The sequence below is a fragment of the Acanthochromis polyacanthus genome, chromosome 12 (assembly GCF_021347895.1).
Source record: "Acanthochromis polyacanthus isolate Apoly-LR-REF ecotype Palm Island chromosome 12, KAUST_Apoly_ChrSc, whole genome shotgun sequence".
In the NCBI taxonomy this organism is placed as follows: Eukaryota; Metazoa; Chordata; class Actinopteri; family Pomacentridae; genus Acanthochromis; species Acanthochromis polyacanthus.
In genome coordinates, this window is record NC_067124.1 from 29,377,089 (window position 1) to 29,395,049 (window position 17,961).

The window sequence follows — 17,961 nt, forward strand, 5'->3', positions numbered from 1 at the left end:
TAATAAGATAACTAATTTGTATATTTAAACATGTGATATCTGAAAATAAAAAAGCATGGAAGTTTACAATGCATATCTTTCAAACCTGTTTTCCTCCAGTTCTGATCCTAAAAATCTCCACTTCAACACTTTCTAGTTTTATTCCAATTTAAAATCTGAGGTGTTTGTTAATTTGTAATTCACTGGCTGAATTATACAATAATTTGTTCCTGACAACATGAAGAAAATTTTTTGGGTTTTTTTCCTGGCTGTTTTTCTGATTTGAGAAGCGATAAAAAGCCAAACCTCTCCCTCCGTTAAAACCTTTGGCAGTAATCTGACGCTGGTTTCGTGCAGCTTTCAGATCTTTCTTCTGGAAATATTCAGTCAAATAAGATCTGATTTTCCACTTCAGAAAACCAGTAATATAAAAATAAAAAATAAAGGTTTTAATGTAAGTATCCTAATGTTGATGCTTCATGTTGATATCTATCCAGAGTCTCCCTTTAACCCTCCTGTTGTCGTCATTTACGAGCACCAAAAAATATTGTTTCCTTGTTTGAAAAAAAATCCAAAAATTCAGCAAAAAAATTCTACAAATTTCTGAAAATTTGCAAAACCTTCAGGAAAAAATCCATTAATTCCTTAAATGTTTTAATTTAAAAAAAAATCCCCCAAATTTGTCAAGAAAATTCCTGTAAATATTAAAAAATAAATGATTAAAAATCTTGAAAAAATCTTTAAAATATCTGAAATGATTACATGTATGTCAGTAAAACTTCAGATATTTCCTTTAATAAAATTCAGAAAAAAATCAACCAAAATCCATCAAATTTCACTGGATTTTGGTTGATTTTTTTGTGAATGTTCTTAAGAAACATTTTTAACATTTATTTTTTTCCACCAAAAATGTTCCAAATTTCCCAAAAATGTTAAGAATGTGGACATCAGAAGTTTCACTGTGAAAATGCATTTTTTTCCACATTTTCAAACTGTAAAATGGGTCAATCTGACCCGCAGAACGACATGAGGGTTAAGAAAAGCCATATTAACACCATCACTAACACCTTGTATTCCGTGCGTCTCTGCCTCCATGTTCTGTTTCTGATTGGACAGTTTAGCTCCATGGCATCCTGGCCTCGTCTGTACAGCATCCTCCCTCTCATCCCCTCGCCTTCACAGGCCTGCATGGATGCTTTTGTGTCGGCCTTGTGGTCGACGGTCTTCCCAGGACAAGTGTTTGGACCAGACAACATGCTGGAGGACATCTTTTTCACCATGTCCGTCCGGCCAGAGGAGGCCACCCTGCTGCTCTGTCCCTATTATTTCGACCAGGTCACCTACACTCTTCCTAGCAGGGACGAAGTGAAACACATGTGGGTGCTTTGGATTCCACTCTCATGTATATACACCGTAAAAATAATGAGAATAATTTAGAAACCTGTTGTTTTTTTACAGAAAATATGGCAGCAAAGGTGCTAGGAAAAAAAATCTTAAAAATGAAACATTCTAAAGTCAGAAATATATATATATATATATATATATATATATATATATATATATATATATATATATGTACTATAACAAAACAGGGATATGTGTAAAATCTTTTTTTTAAAAGTAATTACCACTATTCAATCCATCACATGCATTATAATGTATTTCAAATCACGGTTTAAACTGTAAGGAATATATTTTTGCTGATTTTAAATACAGTAAAACATTTGTATAATTTCGCAAACAAATAATTTTTTTTTAAAATCTGAATTACCATTTTTAAAAACAAAGATTTTTCATGTGAACATTTATAATTTTTTGTTGTTGATGTTCATTCAACGTGTAAATTACTAATTTTTTTCTGTGATTTTAGTAGCTATCTGCAATTTTTTTAAACAAGTGAAATTTATAAAATAAATGTAAATAATGAAAAAAATATGTAAATAAAAAATTCAAATAAGTTTAAGGAATGAAAAAAGTAAAAATATGGTAATTTTTTTGTCAAATGTAAAAGAACACATTAACATTCATAAAAATATTATTTTTGAAATGGACATTAATTACAGTTTTGGCCCTTTTTTAAAATTAGTTAGCATTTCCATTAGTTATTTTCAGATTTTACTAATTACCTGTAATTTAACAAAACAGGGGGGAAAAAATCTGTAAAAAATAGCAGTAAATCTTTCAAACAATTCAATAAAAATGCTAATTTTTTTACAGTGTACATCCATATAAATATATCCATGAGACAGAAGTGACGCTGTACAATGTAACGAATGATCTTTCTCCCCCTGGTGGCCTAAAGGGGGAACTACAACCTCCAGCTGCAGTGCTGCGGCTCGTGGACTGACCTGAACACAGAGAGGCAGCGGAGGCCCAAGACTCGAGAGGTCCGTCCGAACACCGGCATCCATCTGACTCGGCTCTGTCAGCTCCAGTGTGACTGCAGTCCGACCACAGAAGAGTACGCTTATCTCATGTACGGCTGCTGACCAGGTCCAGTTGGTCTCCCAGCTGCTAATAAACCTGCCTAATGTCACATTTTTGTCACCTAAGTGTCCACTCCACCCCAGTGGGCTCCACATGTTGACTTTGTGAGACCACAGAGGACATAAAAATCACAACCAAGACTGTTACTGATTATTATTTTCATTATCAGTCGTTCTGTAGATGGTTTAAACCTGATTTATAACCTGTTCCTTAATCATTTGGTCCATAAAATGTCCATTTCCAAGATGACGTTCTAAAATTTTTATAAAAAGAAATTTTAGAGAATTTTTGAGACATTTATGAAAATATTTGTATCTTTTGAATAATTTTGAGTCATTTAGGTAAATAATAATGTAATTTTACACAATTTTTGAGTCCATTTAGAAATGGTTTTGTCAACTTACACAATTTTTTTTGAGACATTTAGAAAGAAAAAAGTAATTTCGGACAAGTCTGTTACTTCAGAGAAATTTTAAGGTATTCTAAACATATTGTAATTAATTTCAGACAGTTTTAAATCATCTGACAAATTCAGAATCATTTCAAACAGGTGATCAGAGTCTTTTGGACACATTATGAGTCATCCTGGACATTTTTTTAAACTTCTGGACAATACTGAGTCATTTTGAACAACTTTTGAAGTTAATTTGGCGAACCATCAGACAGGTTTGTAATCATTTTGTAAAAGTAATTTTAGACATGTTTTTGTCACTGCAGACAATTTTGAAAGTCATTTGGACATTTTTTGTCATTTTTGACAGGGTTTTGTCATTCCAGATTATTTTTGAGTCATTTGGACAAATTTGAGGGCATTTTGGACACATTTTGAGTCATTTCAGACAATCATTTTGGACATGTTTGAGTCAATTTTACACATTACATTGGACAAACAAATCATATTGGACCATTGTTAGTCATTTTAAACAGGTTTTTGATATTTCAGACAATTCTTGATTAATTTGGACAACTTTGAAGGCTTTTTGGACACATTTTAATTAATTCTGGATATTTTATTAACAGTTTAGGTTGAAATTATTATACTTTTGGACAATTTCTGAATCATTTGAGACACGTTATCAGCCATTTTGAACGTGTTCTTTTGGGAAGACTTTTGTCATTTTTGACCATTTTCTATTTTTAAACTGTTCTGAATTTTATTGGGTCAATCTAGACACTTTTTCATGAATTTCAAATAAGTTGTCCTCATAATAGTCCATGGGGAGAACCACCATAACGTTATCTGGTGACTACTCGCTGCAGCTCTAACCGTGAAAAAGTGAAAAAAAAACAACAATAATGTTTGTTTATTGTTTTATGGAAAACATCTTTAATGGATTTTTGAAGTCATGTCTTGTTAGGTGAGTACATATTGATACAAATGTTCTGTCCTAGCTACAGTCGGGGCTGGATATATTTAGGAACCAGCAGAGTGCCTGTACAAAAAAACACCTTAGTAGTGAATCACCTGGCGGCTGGAGACGTGGAGCCAATCTGACGTTCTGCCAAACTGAGTAAATTTAGTCCTAAAAATCGATGCAGGTCGGGGAAGCAAATCCACAAAAGCCACACTGTTGATACAGACGGAAACAAACGTGTGTCTGGACACTATTTTTTACTCTCGGGCTGGTGTTCTCTCTCTACTTGTAGAACTCGTGCTCCTGCTCGTCCTTCTTGATGACCGTCTTGTATGCTTTTTCGAAGTCTTTGGCGAGGACGATGTACCTGTTCTCACGCACTGCCAACATGCCAGCCTGAGACACAGAGAAATCAAAACCACAAATTAACATTTGCTCTCCCATTTTAACTTATTAATTCATTTTGATTTAATGAGAATAAAGCTGTAGCTCACCTCCTGGCAGATGGAATTAATGTCAGCTCCAGAGATCTTATCGGGTCTCGCCACGTCTGTCCGTCAGTTAAGGACGAGTAACAACACAGTGACAACTCAAGAACATAAACGATGGATTAGCGGTGGAAATTCTCATTTTTAGCACATCAAACCGCAAATGAACCAGCTGTAATGAGTAGTTTTCATTTTAATTGTGCAAATTTAACCTTCTGAGTCCAGCATTTTCGAGGCAGTTTGAACTACTGGAAGGTTTCTTCTTTTACCACTATAATAAGACCCGCACCTCTATGGAAGCAGCACAACCGAGGTTAGAGCCATTCTGGACAATTGTTAGGACAGTTTTGAATACGGCTAGATAAGAATTTGAGTGATTCTGAACAATTTCCAAGTCATTTTGGGAACATTTTGAGTCAGTTTGAACAATTTCTGAGTAATTTTGAACAATCTTTCGACATTTCAGACAGTTCTCATCATTTTAGACAATTTTTATCATTTGGGGAAAAAAATGATGTCATTGCCATTTTGAAAAATTTTTGAGTCATTTTGGACAAGTTCTTAAGTTTTTTTTGGAGCGTTCGAGAAAAAACAAAAACATCCTGCATATCATACTAATTGCATTTTTAATCTACAAAATTTGAGGACATATTAGCAGTGGATCTATGCAGACATGTGCCTTTTCACCTATTCAGACATGCCTTTGAATCCTAGGACTGTTTTTATTATTTTCATGTCATCCCAAAATGCCTCACTGAAATGGTACCGATTCATCAGTGCTGCATTTTGGTTTTATGGCTTTATGTTTTTTTATGGGTTCTATGGTTTTATAGTAACTTGTGATTGCGTATCACAGTAAATGCTTCACAACATGCCCTCCAAGCAGGAAGATTCACTTTTCGCCCACACAAAGACGCTGTTATGGAACCGAAAGGATACAGTCCTCCAGGTCGACCTCCTCCGACAGGTTCATCTTACTGGTGATGGTGGAGAAAATGAGGCGCTTCTGCCTGCGGTCGGGGAGAGGGAACTCGATCTTTCTGTCCAGACGCCCGGGACGGAGCAGGGCCGGGTCCAACGTGTCCGCTCTGTTGGTGGCCATGATCACCTGAGGAGGGTTCAAATGTCACTGAGGGGCAAACTGGAAACGTAGCATAGTAAAGAGCTACAGCGTTCAGGGGGACGGGACGGTCGATATCCAACCCAAGCCTCATTTGTGGGAAAACCTCTGGTGTTACTTTCATCAAAAAAAAAGCTCTACATCAGCAGCCTTTCAGGATTGATCCATTATTTTTGGTGGCGGCAGGAACAGACTACCTGTAAACACCCTTGAGTTTTCACAACTTTGGACATATTTTAAATTATTTCGGGCATGCTTTATGCAATTTTGGACATATTTAAAGCTTTTTAGAATTTGCTGATCACTTTTAAAGCTCTCCAGGGTCTTGCCCCTGGATACTGTAGACATGTTAACCCTGTGCGTCTCTACACGCAGCCTTAGATCGTTGGGTGGGTCCTTCCTGGCCGTTCCAAAGTCAAGACTTAAATCCAAGGCCTTCTCTGTCAGGAGCCATCTGCATTGGAATGACCTGCCTGAAGAGATAAGGCTCGATGAATCAGTAACTTCTTTTAAATCTCTTCTTAAAACCCACTTCTATACACTCGCCTTCTAGTAAAGTTCTCTTTTATCACTCTCTGCCTTTTTAAAATTTTCACTGCTTGGAGTCCCTCTTTCAAACCTCCTCATCTTAATCTATTTCTATCTTTTATTCGCTCTTCAGCTTCTCTCTTAACCCCCTTATGTGATGTCATCCTTTAGCTTTTACTATCCACTCAGTATATTTTTGTCATTTTTATGTTTTACCTGCCAAAGCACTTTGTGAATGTTCTTCGTAAAGGTGCTATATAAATAAAGTTATTATTATTATTAAGACAAATTTTGAAGGTGAGTGATTTTGGACACATTTCATGCAATCTTAGACAGGTATTTAGTTGTTTTGGACAAGGTATAAGTCATCTAGACAATTCTTAAACACTTGTGGACACATTTTAGGTCATTTTGAACAAGTTTACAGTCAAGTAATTTTGTTTAAATGATTTTGAACAATTTTTTAAACATTTCAAGTCAGATTCAGCGTAAACTTTGCAAACAGCAGTTTTTGTACCACAGCAACCAACATGTCAGATCATCTAAAAACGGTAGGTTAGCTTGTGTGTGTTAAAAGATCATTAGACTCACTCTTGTGTAATATTTGGGTGAGAAATGTTTTTTGACATGAAAACAGTACGCGATGGTTATTTTTTTTGCAACTTTACAATATTTCTATGAATAAATTTCACAAACCATATTAAATGTGCAGCTGGTTTGCTTCATCATTTCAGCAGAAAATGATCAGTGATTAATGTGCTGCTAACACCAGCTGTATATGTTAATTTAGAATTAATTCAGACTAATAAGGCAGCAGGTGGTCACTCAGTGCACTGTAGAATGTTTAGCTCATCTAGATATGACGTCGATTTCTGTCTTTCTCTGTGACCCATAGATTGGTTGAAGTGCAGGCATAACTCCAGTCCAAGCTTTTCTTTGGTCAACAACAATGAGCTAAGCTTGAATTAGATGTTATAAAGGACGGCTGTTTTATCCTTTAATCCTCTAAAGCTGGTAACCAAAACGATGGAATCCCACAGAGAAGACTTTACCAATTACCAGCTGTTCAAGTTGCAAAGATTTCATTATATTCAAAGTTAATCTGCCATGAATGATTTTTAAATAGAGGAAATTATATCCATGTAAGTGAAATATTACACTTATTAGTGCCATTGATACTCTGCCAGTAAAAACAAACATGTTCTGTGCTGCTAGGATGCAACTCTGTCCCAGAAAGCTCAGCATTTACCAGTTCCTAGAAATAAGCAATGACCATGTGCGTACAAAACGAAGGCTTTCTTTGTGCGATTCTGAGCAGTGCTGTCTGCAAACAGCTTACGGGCAAAATGTCAAATTTAGGTCTCAATGAATGACAGCACAGGCCTCAGGGATGCTTTCTGAGCCGAGTGAAATGAAAGGAAGGCTGCTCAGCACTTACTGAGGTGGTGCAGTCACAGGGGAAGAGATAAGAGGCTCCTCAGACAGGTGGACTTGGCTCACCTTGACGTTGACGTTCTGATCAAAGCCATCCATTTGATTTAGCAGCTCCAGTAAGATCCTCTGCACTTCCCTGTCAGCTGCAGAAGAAGACAACAACTGTGTTTACATAATAAGGGAGAAGCTGCACGGACTTTAACGGTCACCTAAACATGTGAGTTGGGTTTATTAGCGGCACTGATTCGTACCTCCGGTCTGTGCATCAAAACGCTTGGTGGCGATAGCGTCGATCTCATCGATGAAGATGATGGCGGGGGCGTTTTCCTTCGCCAGCCGGAAGACATCACGCACCATACGAGGACCTTCACCCAAATACTTCTGAACAAACTCAGAGCCCACAACACGGATAAACGCCGCTGCACGCAGACAGACGGGACACAGACGAAGGGCATCATCAACAAACTGTCAACATAAAGGAGTTATTGCTTTCTGTGTCAAGGAGGTGCAGCAACAAATTCACCTGTGGTGTGGTGTGCCACAGCTTTGGCCAACATAGTTTTGCCGCATCCTGGAGGTCCGTACATTAGAACACCTCTGGGTGGGTCGATGCCAATCTGAAGATGGGAAACATAAATGTTAATCTGACTGAATAACAGATCTGTCCAATCACAGTCCAAGCTGATTAAAGAGGAAAAAAAATAACATAACCAAAAACGTCCAGCACGAGGTTTCCTACATTTTGATCGATAAGTTATATTTTCGTCCACTTTGACAGCAACTGTTACGCTTCTAAACATTTGTCAGACTCCATCAGTGGTCCAAACCGACAGCCGGCAAAACTAACAATCAAATTGATTAATGGCTGAAATAAATGAAATACAGCGGAACAATTACTGCTACCTGGAAAATCAGCTCAGTTACATGAACAGGAAGAACAGATAAAGAACAATTAATCAAAGCTATGGTTTATGGCTAAGCTAATTAAAAAACAACAACAAACATCCAGCACAGGATTTCCCACATTTAGATTGAGAAAATGTATATTTTCATCCACTTTGGCAACAACTGTTATACTTTTAAATATTTGTCAGACGTGTGAGCAGCAGGATATTGCAGAGAGTACAGAGTGGTGATTGCAGAAAAAGAACTAAAGTACCACATTTTAAAATTCATTTATTTTCTAATAATTTTAAAAAAAATATTTGAAAAAAAATACAACACCAATTATTGATGAATGTTTTAAACAATTTAACCCTAAATCAACATAGACCAAGTTGACAATCAAAAATCAATTAATGGTTGGAATGAATGAAATTCAGTGGATGCATTTCCAATGCAAATAAAACAGATTTTAACCATAAACATTTAATGTTACCTGTAAAATCAGCTCAGTTACAGGAGAAGTTAAAAAAAACAGATAAACACCAGTTTAGTGAGCTAAAAATAAATCAGCAAAAATAATGACTATTTAAAATTACTCATCAAAAAGCAAACAAGCTACGGTCTTCCACAGTGAATAACCTGTAACTTGAATAACCTGCTCACAGCCGTTTGATATAAAAAATAAATCCTCACAGCATAATCCAACTGCAAAAAACAGCTGCACAGCTGGAACAGACGTTCACAAATACGGTCACAGCAACTTAGTCATTCCAGGAAATCTGTCAGGGTTTATTTCCAAATCTAAAATGGATTTATACTCGGAGCAGAGCGCTGCCAATACACTTTTATCACAAAAATGTTGTTGAAAGCCTGTAATCAGAGACCTGCTGCACCTGGACATTAGCACATTCAGCACCCACTCTGTGTCAGCATTTCTAAATCCTCGCTTAGCATGAATGCCAGGTAGATAGCTAAACTGAACTATTAATACTATGAAGCTGCAGAGTTAATCACCACGACTGTCACATTTGTTTTATGCAAACACACCTGTAATTCCACCTCATTAACCCACTGAACCTCAAAATCCAGCAGGTTTAAAAGTCAAGTTACCTTAAATAAAACAATTTAAATCGCCAACATGAGACCATTTATGAGCCAGAAATTAAAAACAAGAAGAATCACTAGATTTTCAACTATTCGGCAGTGCTCAGAAAAATTCAAAATGAAATTCTAAACTTCAAAGTTTGACATGTCAGCCGACTCACGTTATTCTGCATTTCATTTTTGAAAATCACCAAAAGTCAGAATTGTACACCAGACCTTTGAAAAAACTAATAATTCTGCGTTCTTTGGAACAGCTGAGAAGTCATGACTGTCTCGACTGCAACCAACAGTTAGGTATAAAAACAGTTTTCGGCTGAACTGAGGGCTGTGTTTACACAGAGCAGAGGAAGCAGGTATGAAAACAAATGCAAGAAGGAAAAGAACAAATATTCTACACAATATAGTCACATTTTTTCCAGTAATAATAATACCCGTGGACACTTGGAGAAATGTTGAAAATGCTGATTCCCACTTTCTGTAAATAAGCAAATAAATTATTTTCTTTCCTTTTTTAAGATTTCTAGTTGTGTCATACAGCACAGAAGACATTTCTGAGTTCTCTCTTCTTTTAGTTTTGTGTTTAAAGTCTGCTTCCAAAGAGGCGCAGGACTTTATATTGCAGCAGAAATGAGGCCACAGTGAGGAAAAATATGACAGGGGCAAATAAAACACCCAGACATTGGAGTTTTGAGGATCAAACAGCAAGAGGCTCCACCTGGTGGAACAGCCAGGAACTACAACAAATACATTTCCTGACATGTATATTCTTTTTCTTCTAGCTTATTGGCTAATATATTATTACCCATTTAAATTACAAATGAATCACTTAACAATCACTCATTAACATCATGAATGCCATTCTCTCCATTCTCTATACACCACTTTATCCTCACTAGGGTCGCGGGGGGTGCTGGAGCCTATCCCAGTTGACTCGGACGAAGGCAGAGGACCCCCTGGACAGGTCGCCAGTCTGTCTCAGGGCTACATATACAGACAGACAACCACACTCACATTCACACCTACAGGCAATTTAGAGTAACCAATTAACCTCAGCATATTTTTGGACTGTGGGAAGAAGCCAGAGTGCCCGGAGAAAAACCCACACATGCACAGGGAGAACATGCAAACTCCATGCAGAAAGATCCCAGGCCCACCCCGGGATTTGAACCGGGGATCTTCTTCCCGCAAGGCAAAAGTGCTAACCACTACTCCACTGTGCAGCCATCGTGAATACCAAAGGTTGGAAAAAACACTAAATATCACATTAGATATTCAGTCGACCACTAGACTCTTTCTGAATGTCACTTGAATATCTGACCTGTTTGTAGAGCTCAAAGTGTGTGAGAGGCAGCTCCACGGCTTCTCGGACTTCCTGCTTCTGGATGTCCATACCACCAATGTCGGCATACATCACATCTGGCTTTTGGTCTGAAAGCAGAAACATGGTGAACACAAAAAACACGTCAGTCTAGTCAGAATTCAGGACTGTTACAGCTCAGTCTCAGATTTTGTTCAGAGTTTTCAGAATTCTGACAATAAGACCTCAATAAACTTCTACAATCACAACTCTTGTACAACCTGCTGTTTAAAATGTGTTCATCCTTTTAGGCATGTACTATAAGATTGTGCAACATGGTCACTGTAAGCACAAAGAAAGTCAATCTCGAGCACTCACACACTTAGAGGAATGCCATTTTGAACAGTTTTTGATCATATTTAATGTAAAGTCAAAACAGCAAACAATTAAAACATTTTCTTGCCATATTTGCCATCAAATTCTACTGATGTTCAATCATTTCTAAGGGGTCAATAAGCATTTATTATTATTATCATTTTGGAAAAATGTATGTCATTTTAGACAATTTTGAGTATTCTAGACAAGTTTCAGATCATTCTGGACAAATGTGAAGCAATTTTGAAGAATCTGGAGTTAATCTGGACCATTTTTCATAATTATGGACGACCCTAAAGACATTTGAGACTATCTTGAGTTATCTCAGATAGTTTTAAAGTCACAACAGAAAAAACAATGGAACCTTGGCTTGTGAAAATTGCAACACATGAATTTGTACCGATACATTCACATAAATACATTTACTGAAATTTTCTGGAGTCCCAACAATCAACCTTGTTTGAAAATCGAGTATATTTTTCAATTCTGGGTTCCAGTAATTAAACATCTGTCCTCTGCTGGAGTCATTCCAATCATTTGGATCTGCTGGAAACTATTCTGTCTGTGCCTCACCAAACCTCTCAGCTGTGGGAGTTTTATTTGTGGAGATACTGAACCCTTAAAATGGCTTCAAATGTATTTTATGTGGGTGATAATACAAAAGATCCCTGGTGTGAAAACATATAAAGTGTTTTACAGAACTTAGTTTTGGGTCCCAAATTAAAAATACAAAAACTCTGAGCACAATGTGAGACTGTCTCATCCCGCCGGAGAACACAGGACAGAGCGTACCTGACGTCAGCATCATGATGCTGCTGTCTGCCTCCGGAGGAAGAACATCCACCAGAGCGTTGCTGTGCTTGTGCAGCGCCACCGAGGCATTGGGCTTCAGCAGCTCTCTGTCGATGGTGCTCAGGATGCGCACGTAGTAGTTGGACCCTGAAAGAGGAACAATGGTGAATTAAAGGACGGAGAACACGGGGTGTGCACTCATTACAGATTCAGAGCACATACTTTGCACTGAATAATTAAAAGTCGACAGCACACAGTACTTCTCCTCCTGGTTTTTCTCTAAAGACCCTGAAAGCCTAAACATGATAAAGTATTTAAACATACAGCTCGTATGCATCTTCTTTAATTTATAATTCTCAGCAAATCTATTTATTTATTTATTCTCGCAGTCATTTTGTGTCTGTCTGTACGGAACACATTTGGTCGCACTGACAGACAAAAATAAATAAATGAAAGCGTGCATTAACCACAGTTTCCACCAATGCTTTAGTTCTGTTTCTAGGCCTAGTGTATAATCATTCCGAGTATTCCCGCCACAAATGAACACGCTTTAGAACCGAAACGTTTCTGTTCCAGAACTGCAAACTTTAAAGTGAAACAGCAAAAAACAAAAAGACCCGAAATGAAAATTAGATCAGTAGATGAGGACATTATCAAGTTGTAGGAAATTAAATACTCAAGTGGAGCCTGTGGGAGCATTTTGAGTCCAGAAAACAACACCTTGAATTGACTACTTTAAACAATTTATAACCAATTTGAATAATTTTACTTGCTGATCTACTGTTGGTTAGATCCTTCAGCTTTCTTGTTTAACCAATTCAACCTCAAACTGTTCCTGAGTATTTTTGTTCCGGTCACATTTTTTACTCACTGTGGGCTCAGCAATATTGAGAACAGCACAACCATGACTAGAAGGAGAGAGAACTCAGAAATATCCTGTCTGTGCAGCATTACAGAGTTCTGACGCTATAAATCATAAAATACGAAAACACAAAAGTTGAGCCGATAAGCCAATTTAGATGAAACGTTACAATTTTAAGCTTAAATGTGGTTATTTTACAGAACGAATGGAACGTCACACATGGTTAGTTCAGGGACTGCAAGAAAATTTAAAATTTGACCGTTCCTACAGTCACTGGCTTATAAATAGTGTCATTTTTTTATTTATTTGTTAACATGCCTTTCAGACCTGTCAGTGTAGCTTGGGGATGAAATCTTTAGTTTTGGTCAATATCAATAACATTTGGTAGTTTTTAATGACACAATTTTAACAAAGACCAGCAGAAAAAAAGGCAGAATGAAACTTAACTACCTTACTTTGCACTCAACCACTTATGCCTCAGGTAATAATTTTAATGTTAATACAATATTAACACAAATACATACATTTAGACATAAACACATTTCAGAATCAATGTATTATATACTAAATAATGTATTTTGTCACCTGATGTAAAGTTAAAACTAAAGAATATCTGTACATGTCAGCAGAGATAAGATACTTGAAGTTTGTTCTTGTATTTTATTATTTGCTTTAATCGCCTTTTGTATTGATGTATTTCAATGATACTATCAAACATTATAACCAACAGTTTTTTGCTGCTGATGAAGGGTCTATCTCTTGTACATACTGCATTGTTCAACTTCCTTTTATTTTTACTTCTTAAACGCACCATACATCATATCTCCTCTCTCAGTGTAGGTCTGTGTTTTTACTTTTATTCTTACCTGTAGTGGAACCAACAATAGCTGTGTTCTGGTCCACAGCCTCCAGGAACTGGCCAATGACCAGGGGGATGCTCTGTATCCTCTTCACCTCCTCCTGAGCGTGGAGGAACTCCTTCTTCAGGTTCTTCTGCTCATCTTTGATGTACTCCTCCTGCACCTCCAGGAACTCTAACTCCTGCTGCAGCTTCTGCAAACACACAGAAAAGCAGCGATATTTCAATATACACCACAAGGACAACAAAAAGTTTAATCTGTAAAGGTGTTTGGTGCATTGTGTTAATTCACAGCTGTGAAAACTTTTCAAAAATGATTAAATGTATTGATTCCACTAGGATTGTTCCAGCCTCAGAACGGACCTTTACCACAGTAAGCACGATCTCTTGTATTTTGCTTTCTGTAGGCTGAATAACAAACACTTTTTGTTTAAAACAATAAGTGTCGCAGCATCACAACCCGTAACCTGAATGATCACTGTTTCCGTTCATGAAGGGAGGACTCCTTGTTGAACTGTTTATTGCATTTTTAGTTATATACATACTTTTAGTTAGTTATATTTTAGTCAAGTCAACCTAATAACCTCTGGACATTGCTTTTAGCTGTATTGCAATTTTGATGAATTATTTATACAGCTGGCATAATCAACAATATCAATGCCAAAAATATGATTGCACTTTGAAATCAAAAGTGTTATTTTTACCTTAATTGAATTTAAGAAATGTTTTTCTTTACTATCACCATGTAACTGTTTTGTAATTGTCATTCAGCTCCACTTATTCATTCAGAGCTATTGTTTCAGACAATGATGGTGGTAGCAGAAAGTCTGGCTCAGTTAAATACAAAAGTTTTTACAAATAACCCAAGGCTTTGGGAGGCTTCTTCTCTCTGTGCTCACATATACTATAATTTTAATGCAACCAAATTCCCAATAAAGTGGTTCTCATTGAAATTAATGTTATTTCTATTGTCATGAAACTAAAAAATTATAAAGCAGTGACTGAAACACAGCAAACTAAAACTACACATTAATCAAGCCGCTGCTCTTCACTGCTAAAACCCTGATTTCAACACTATCAACTTAGCTAACAGAGCCACCATATGCATAAGTTAGGACAATGGCTGTGCGGTTATTCAACTGTAATTTCATAGAATTTGAACCTGCTACCGCAATGAGAGAACACCTACACAAATAATGTCCACTATGTCCAAATCTGCTCATCTTGAGAGGTTTAACAGAAACTTGGATTTCCTTCGGACACCACTGGCGTAAATAACCCAGAACCCAGTTTTTGTTTATTTTTGTCACATTGGCAGTTAAACTCTCCTGTTTTGCACATTAATATGTAAACCTGTGTTTGCATTCCACACTGTGATGCATTATAGAATGACAGAGTTTGTCAAGACAAAATTAGATTAATGAAATAATCACTTTGCTTTTGTTTGGTATTTTTTGAGTAAATTTTATTGTTTACATTAATTGCCTGGATCTGTAAATTAGTCAACAGAGTAATCACTGTAAAAATAGCAGTTAGTGACAGCCCTAATGATTAAGCTGTGTAAATAACAGCCTAACAGTTTAGTGTGTGAGCAGATAATCAAACCTTGTATCTGCTGTAAAGGTCCTCCAGATCCTCTGGTTCTGGGGCCAGGAAGGACAAGCCGGTCTGAGGTCTGGAGCTCAGTATAGCCGGCACGTCTTCCTGCAAAACAGAAAAACACACACACAAATCTGGATTTAATGTGAGTGAATTGATGTAATTAACGCCTCACATAAGACAGTGAGTAAGCTGCATTATATTCCACCCATACAACAACAAAATTTATATCTATGGCGCAGAATCCAGCTCAGTAACAAACCACACCAAAAATGCAACTTTACAGACACAACAAACAAATACCATCTGTTTATTTACCCAAGACGTTATAGAGACAAGTACTAGCTTAGCCACTGTTAACTCGTTCACGGCTAGCTAACTTTAGCTACTCCAAAGGCAAAAAGCGAAAACTTAGAGCCACATTAAAACAATACACACTTTAAATTATGAAAACAGCCTTTAGGTAACGTGGTTTGATAAACCTCTCATGTTCACCAAAAGTATTTAATGTTTAAGTAGCGCTACACACAGAATGCTAACGCTAGCAGCTAACTTGCATGACATAGCAACTGCACTGGCAATGAATTGGCAGGTTTACGTTCCAGCAGTGCTAACGAGCTAACAGACGATAAAACACAGCAAAAAAAACACACAGACTGCCAGCAGCACTCAAGAATGTATATTTATAAAATACTGCCACAGAAACTCTGCCAGCTTAAAGCACAAAACAGGAAACAAATGTCAATGACTCGTACCGGGCTCTTTTCCACAGCTACGAGGTCCTCCATGTTGAAAATCTCCTACTGCCTGACGTTCTGACGTAATACGCTGCCAAATGGGTGTATGGGTAATGGAGTTTCGGCTTCTTCTTGGCTGAATTGGCTCGTTGCTGCCCTCTACTGTTAAAATAAATTAATATCTTGATTAATTGTAATTAAATAAATCACATTAATAAATTACATTACAGGAACACTATAAAATGTTTTATTATAAAACAGCCATTTTACAATATCTGGAAAATAATGTTAGAATGTTGGTTTGAAAACACTTGTTAACTTGAATGTTTTACAGAAGAAATTGTGTTCTTTTTAAAAAGAAAACCATCTGAGGCCTCGATAACATCTTGAAAACCTGAGCTTGCGCTAGCTATTCGCCTTCCTCAGGATGGCGAAGCCATTTTTAGCATGTTTAGCCATGGTGGCAAAGCTAATTTTGCCTAATAAATGTGAAAAAAGGGTTCACTTACAACTTTTTCGTAATTTGCCGAGAGATAATCATAATAAAACACTTTCTGAATGTTGGTTTGAGATCGTTCCTCCTTCATTATCATAGAACATCATCTGTTGAATTGAAAGTTTTCTTTAAAAGATCTTTGATTATCTGATTAAAACATTTTCTTTAAAAATGTCAGAACTTGTAGGATCCATTGTCATGAGAACACATGCACATGTAATGACCTACTTCAGTTATGATGCACATAAATGAATCACCACCTCTGTATTTCCGCAGTGTTGCTTAGAGTTGCTGTAGGAGGAGTGTGAAGTGCACCACGACATCCTCAGTCTCAGATTTTTAGATCAGACAGTGGTCAGGTTTTTAATCACTGAAGGCAGATCAGTGTTTTTATGTATTTATTTTTATGAATAATACTTTAAAATAAGTGTCAGGTTAATACAAATAAAAAATTTTTTACTGATATGTGATGCATATTAATCACATCCCATGTGTTCTATACCCTGTTGCGGTGGAAGGGTCGCCAGACCTATCTACGACTTACTATCCCACCTTTATAAGTAAGAGAGCAACACGTACTGTAGAGCTGTTTGATCCAGGCATTTTAAACAATGTTTTTAAACACCTTCACCATGGGTAGGAGTATAACGAGTCCCCGAGTGCACAGAGACCCGCATTGTATATCCTGTTCCAAAGCGGGTGAGCATCACACCTCTGCTAAATTTGTATATAGAGCTGATTTTGTACAGGCCAGGGTGGTTTCCATTCAAGGCTCAACTGACAAATACTTGGCAAATATTAGATATGACACGATTCCACAAGGGCTACACTTTTCTCTTGTGTGAGATGACACATGGAAAAAATACTGCAGAGGCCTGTAAGAATAGTTGTTTATTTAAAGAGCAGCAGCCTTTTTAAATGTTGGTTTGGTCATATAGTCACTTAATAAAACAAGGGAAAGTGAAACCTGCAAACTAGATCACTGATTGTCAACCAGAAGTACTTAAATCCCACGCCAGTTTACAATAAGTATATCTAGAAAGATGAGCTCAACTTATCAAAAATAAATAAATAGCTTGAAGTAACAAATTAGTGGGTTAGCTAAAACTAATAATCAGTCAACTGTAAGTAGCAGATTAGTAAGTAAGCAAAAACTAACAAATTGCTAGCTTAAAGTGATGGATGAAAAAGTTAGCTAAAACTAATAAATAATTAGCTGTAAGTAGCAGATTAGCAAGTTAGCTAAAACTAATAAAAAGCAAGCTTGAAGTAACAGATTACTGGGTTAACTAAAAGCAAAACCTAGTCAACCATAAGTAGTAGATTAATAAATAAGCAAGAACTAATAAATAGCTAGATGGATGAGAAAGTTAGCTAAAACTAATAAATACTGAAGTAATGTATTTGTGGGTTAGCTGAAACTAATGACTAGCTGGATGAAAGTAACTGATTAGAAAAAGCTTGCTAACAGTTTGAACTACCAAATCTGGAGGTTTGCTAAAACTGATAATCGGTTGAAAGGGACTAAATAGTAGGTTAGTTAAAACCAATAAATAGCTTTCTG

At 36.8% G+C, this 17,961-nt stretch overlaps 1 protein-coding gene across 1 annotated transcript; it reads right to left on the reverse strand.

Annotated features, from left to right (window-relative positions):
* Positions 1-3,763: 3,763 nt before the first annotated feature.
* Positions 3,764-16,039, reverse strand: psmc4 (proteasome 26S subunit, ATPase 4). Its single transcript, XM_022220213.2, has 11 exons — positions 15,920-16,039; positions 15,171-15,269; positions 13,573-13,759; positions 11,845-11,991; positions 10,699-10,808; positions 7,915-8,008; positions 7,643-7,810; positions 7,458-7,534; positions 5,249-5,417; positions 4,316-4,371; positions 3,764-4,217 (listed from the first exon to the last, which is right to left on the reverse strand). The coding sequence occupies exons 1-11, from the start codon at positions 15,950-15,952 to the stop codon at positions 4,104-4,106; spliced, it is 1,254 nt and encodes a 417-aa protein (XP_022075905.1). The 5' UTR covers positions 15,953-16,039; the 3' UTR covers positions 3,764-4,103.
* Between the last annotated feature and the right edge of the window lie 1,922 nt (positions 16,040-17,961).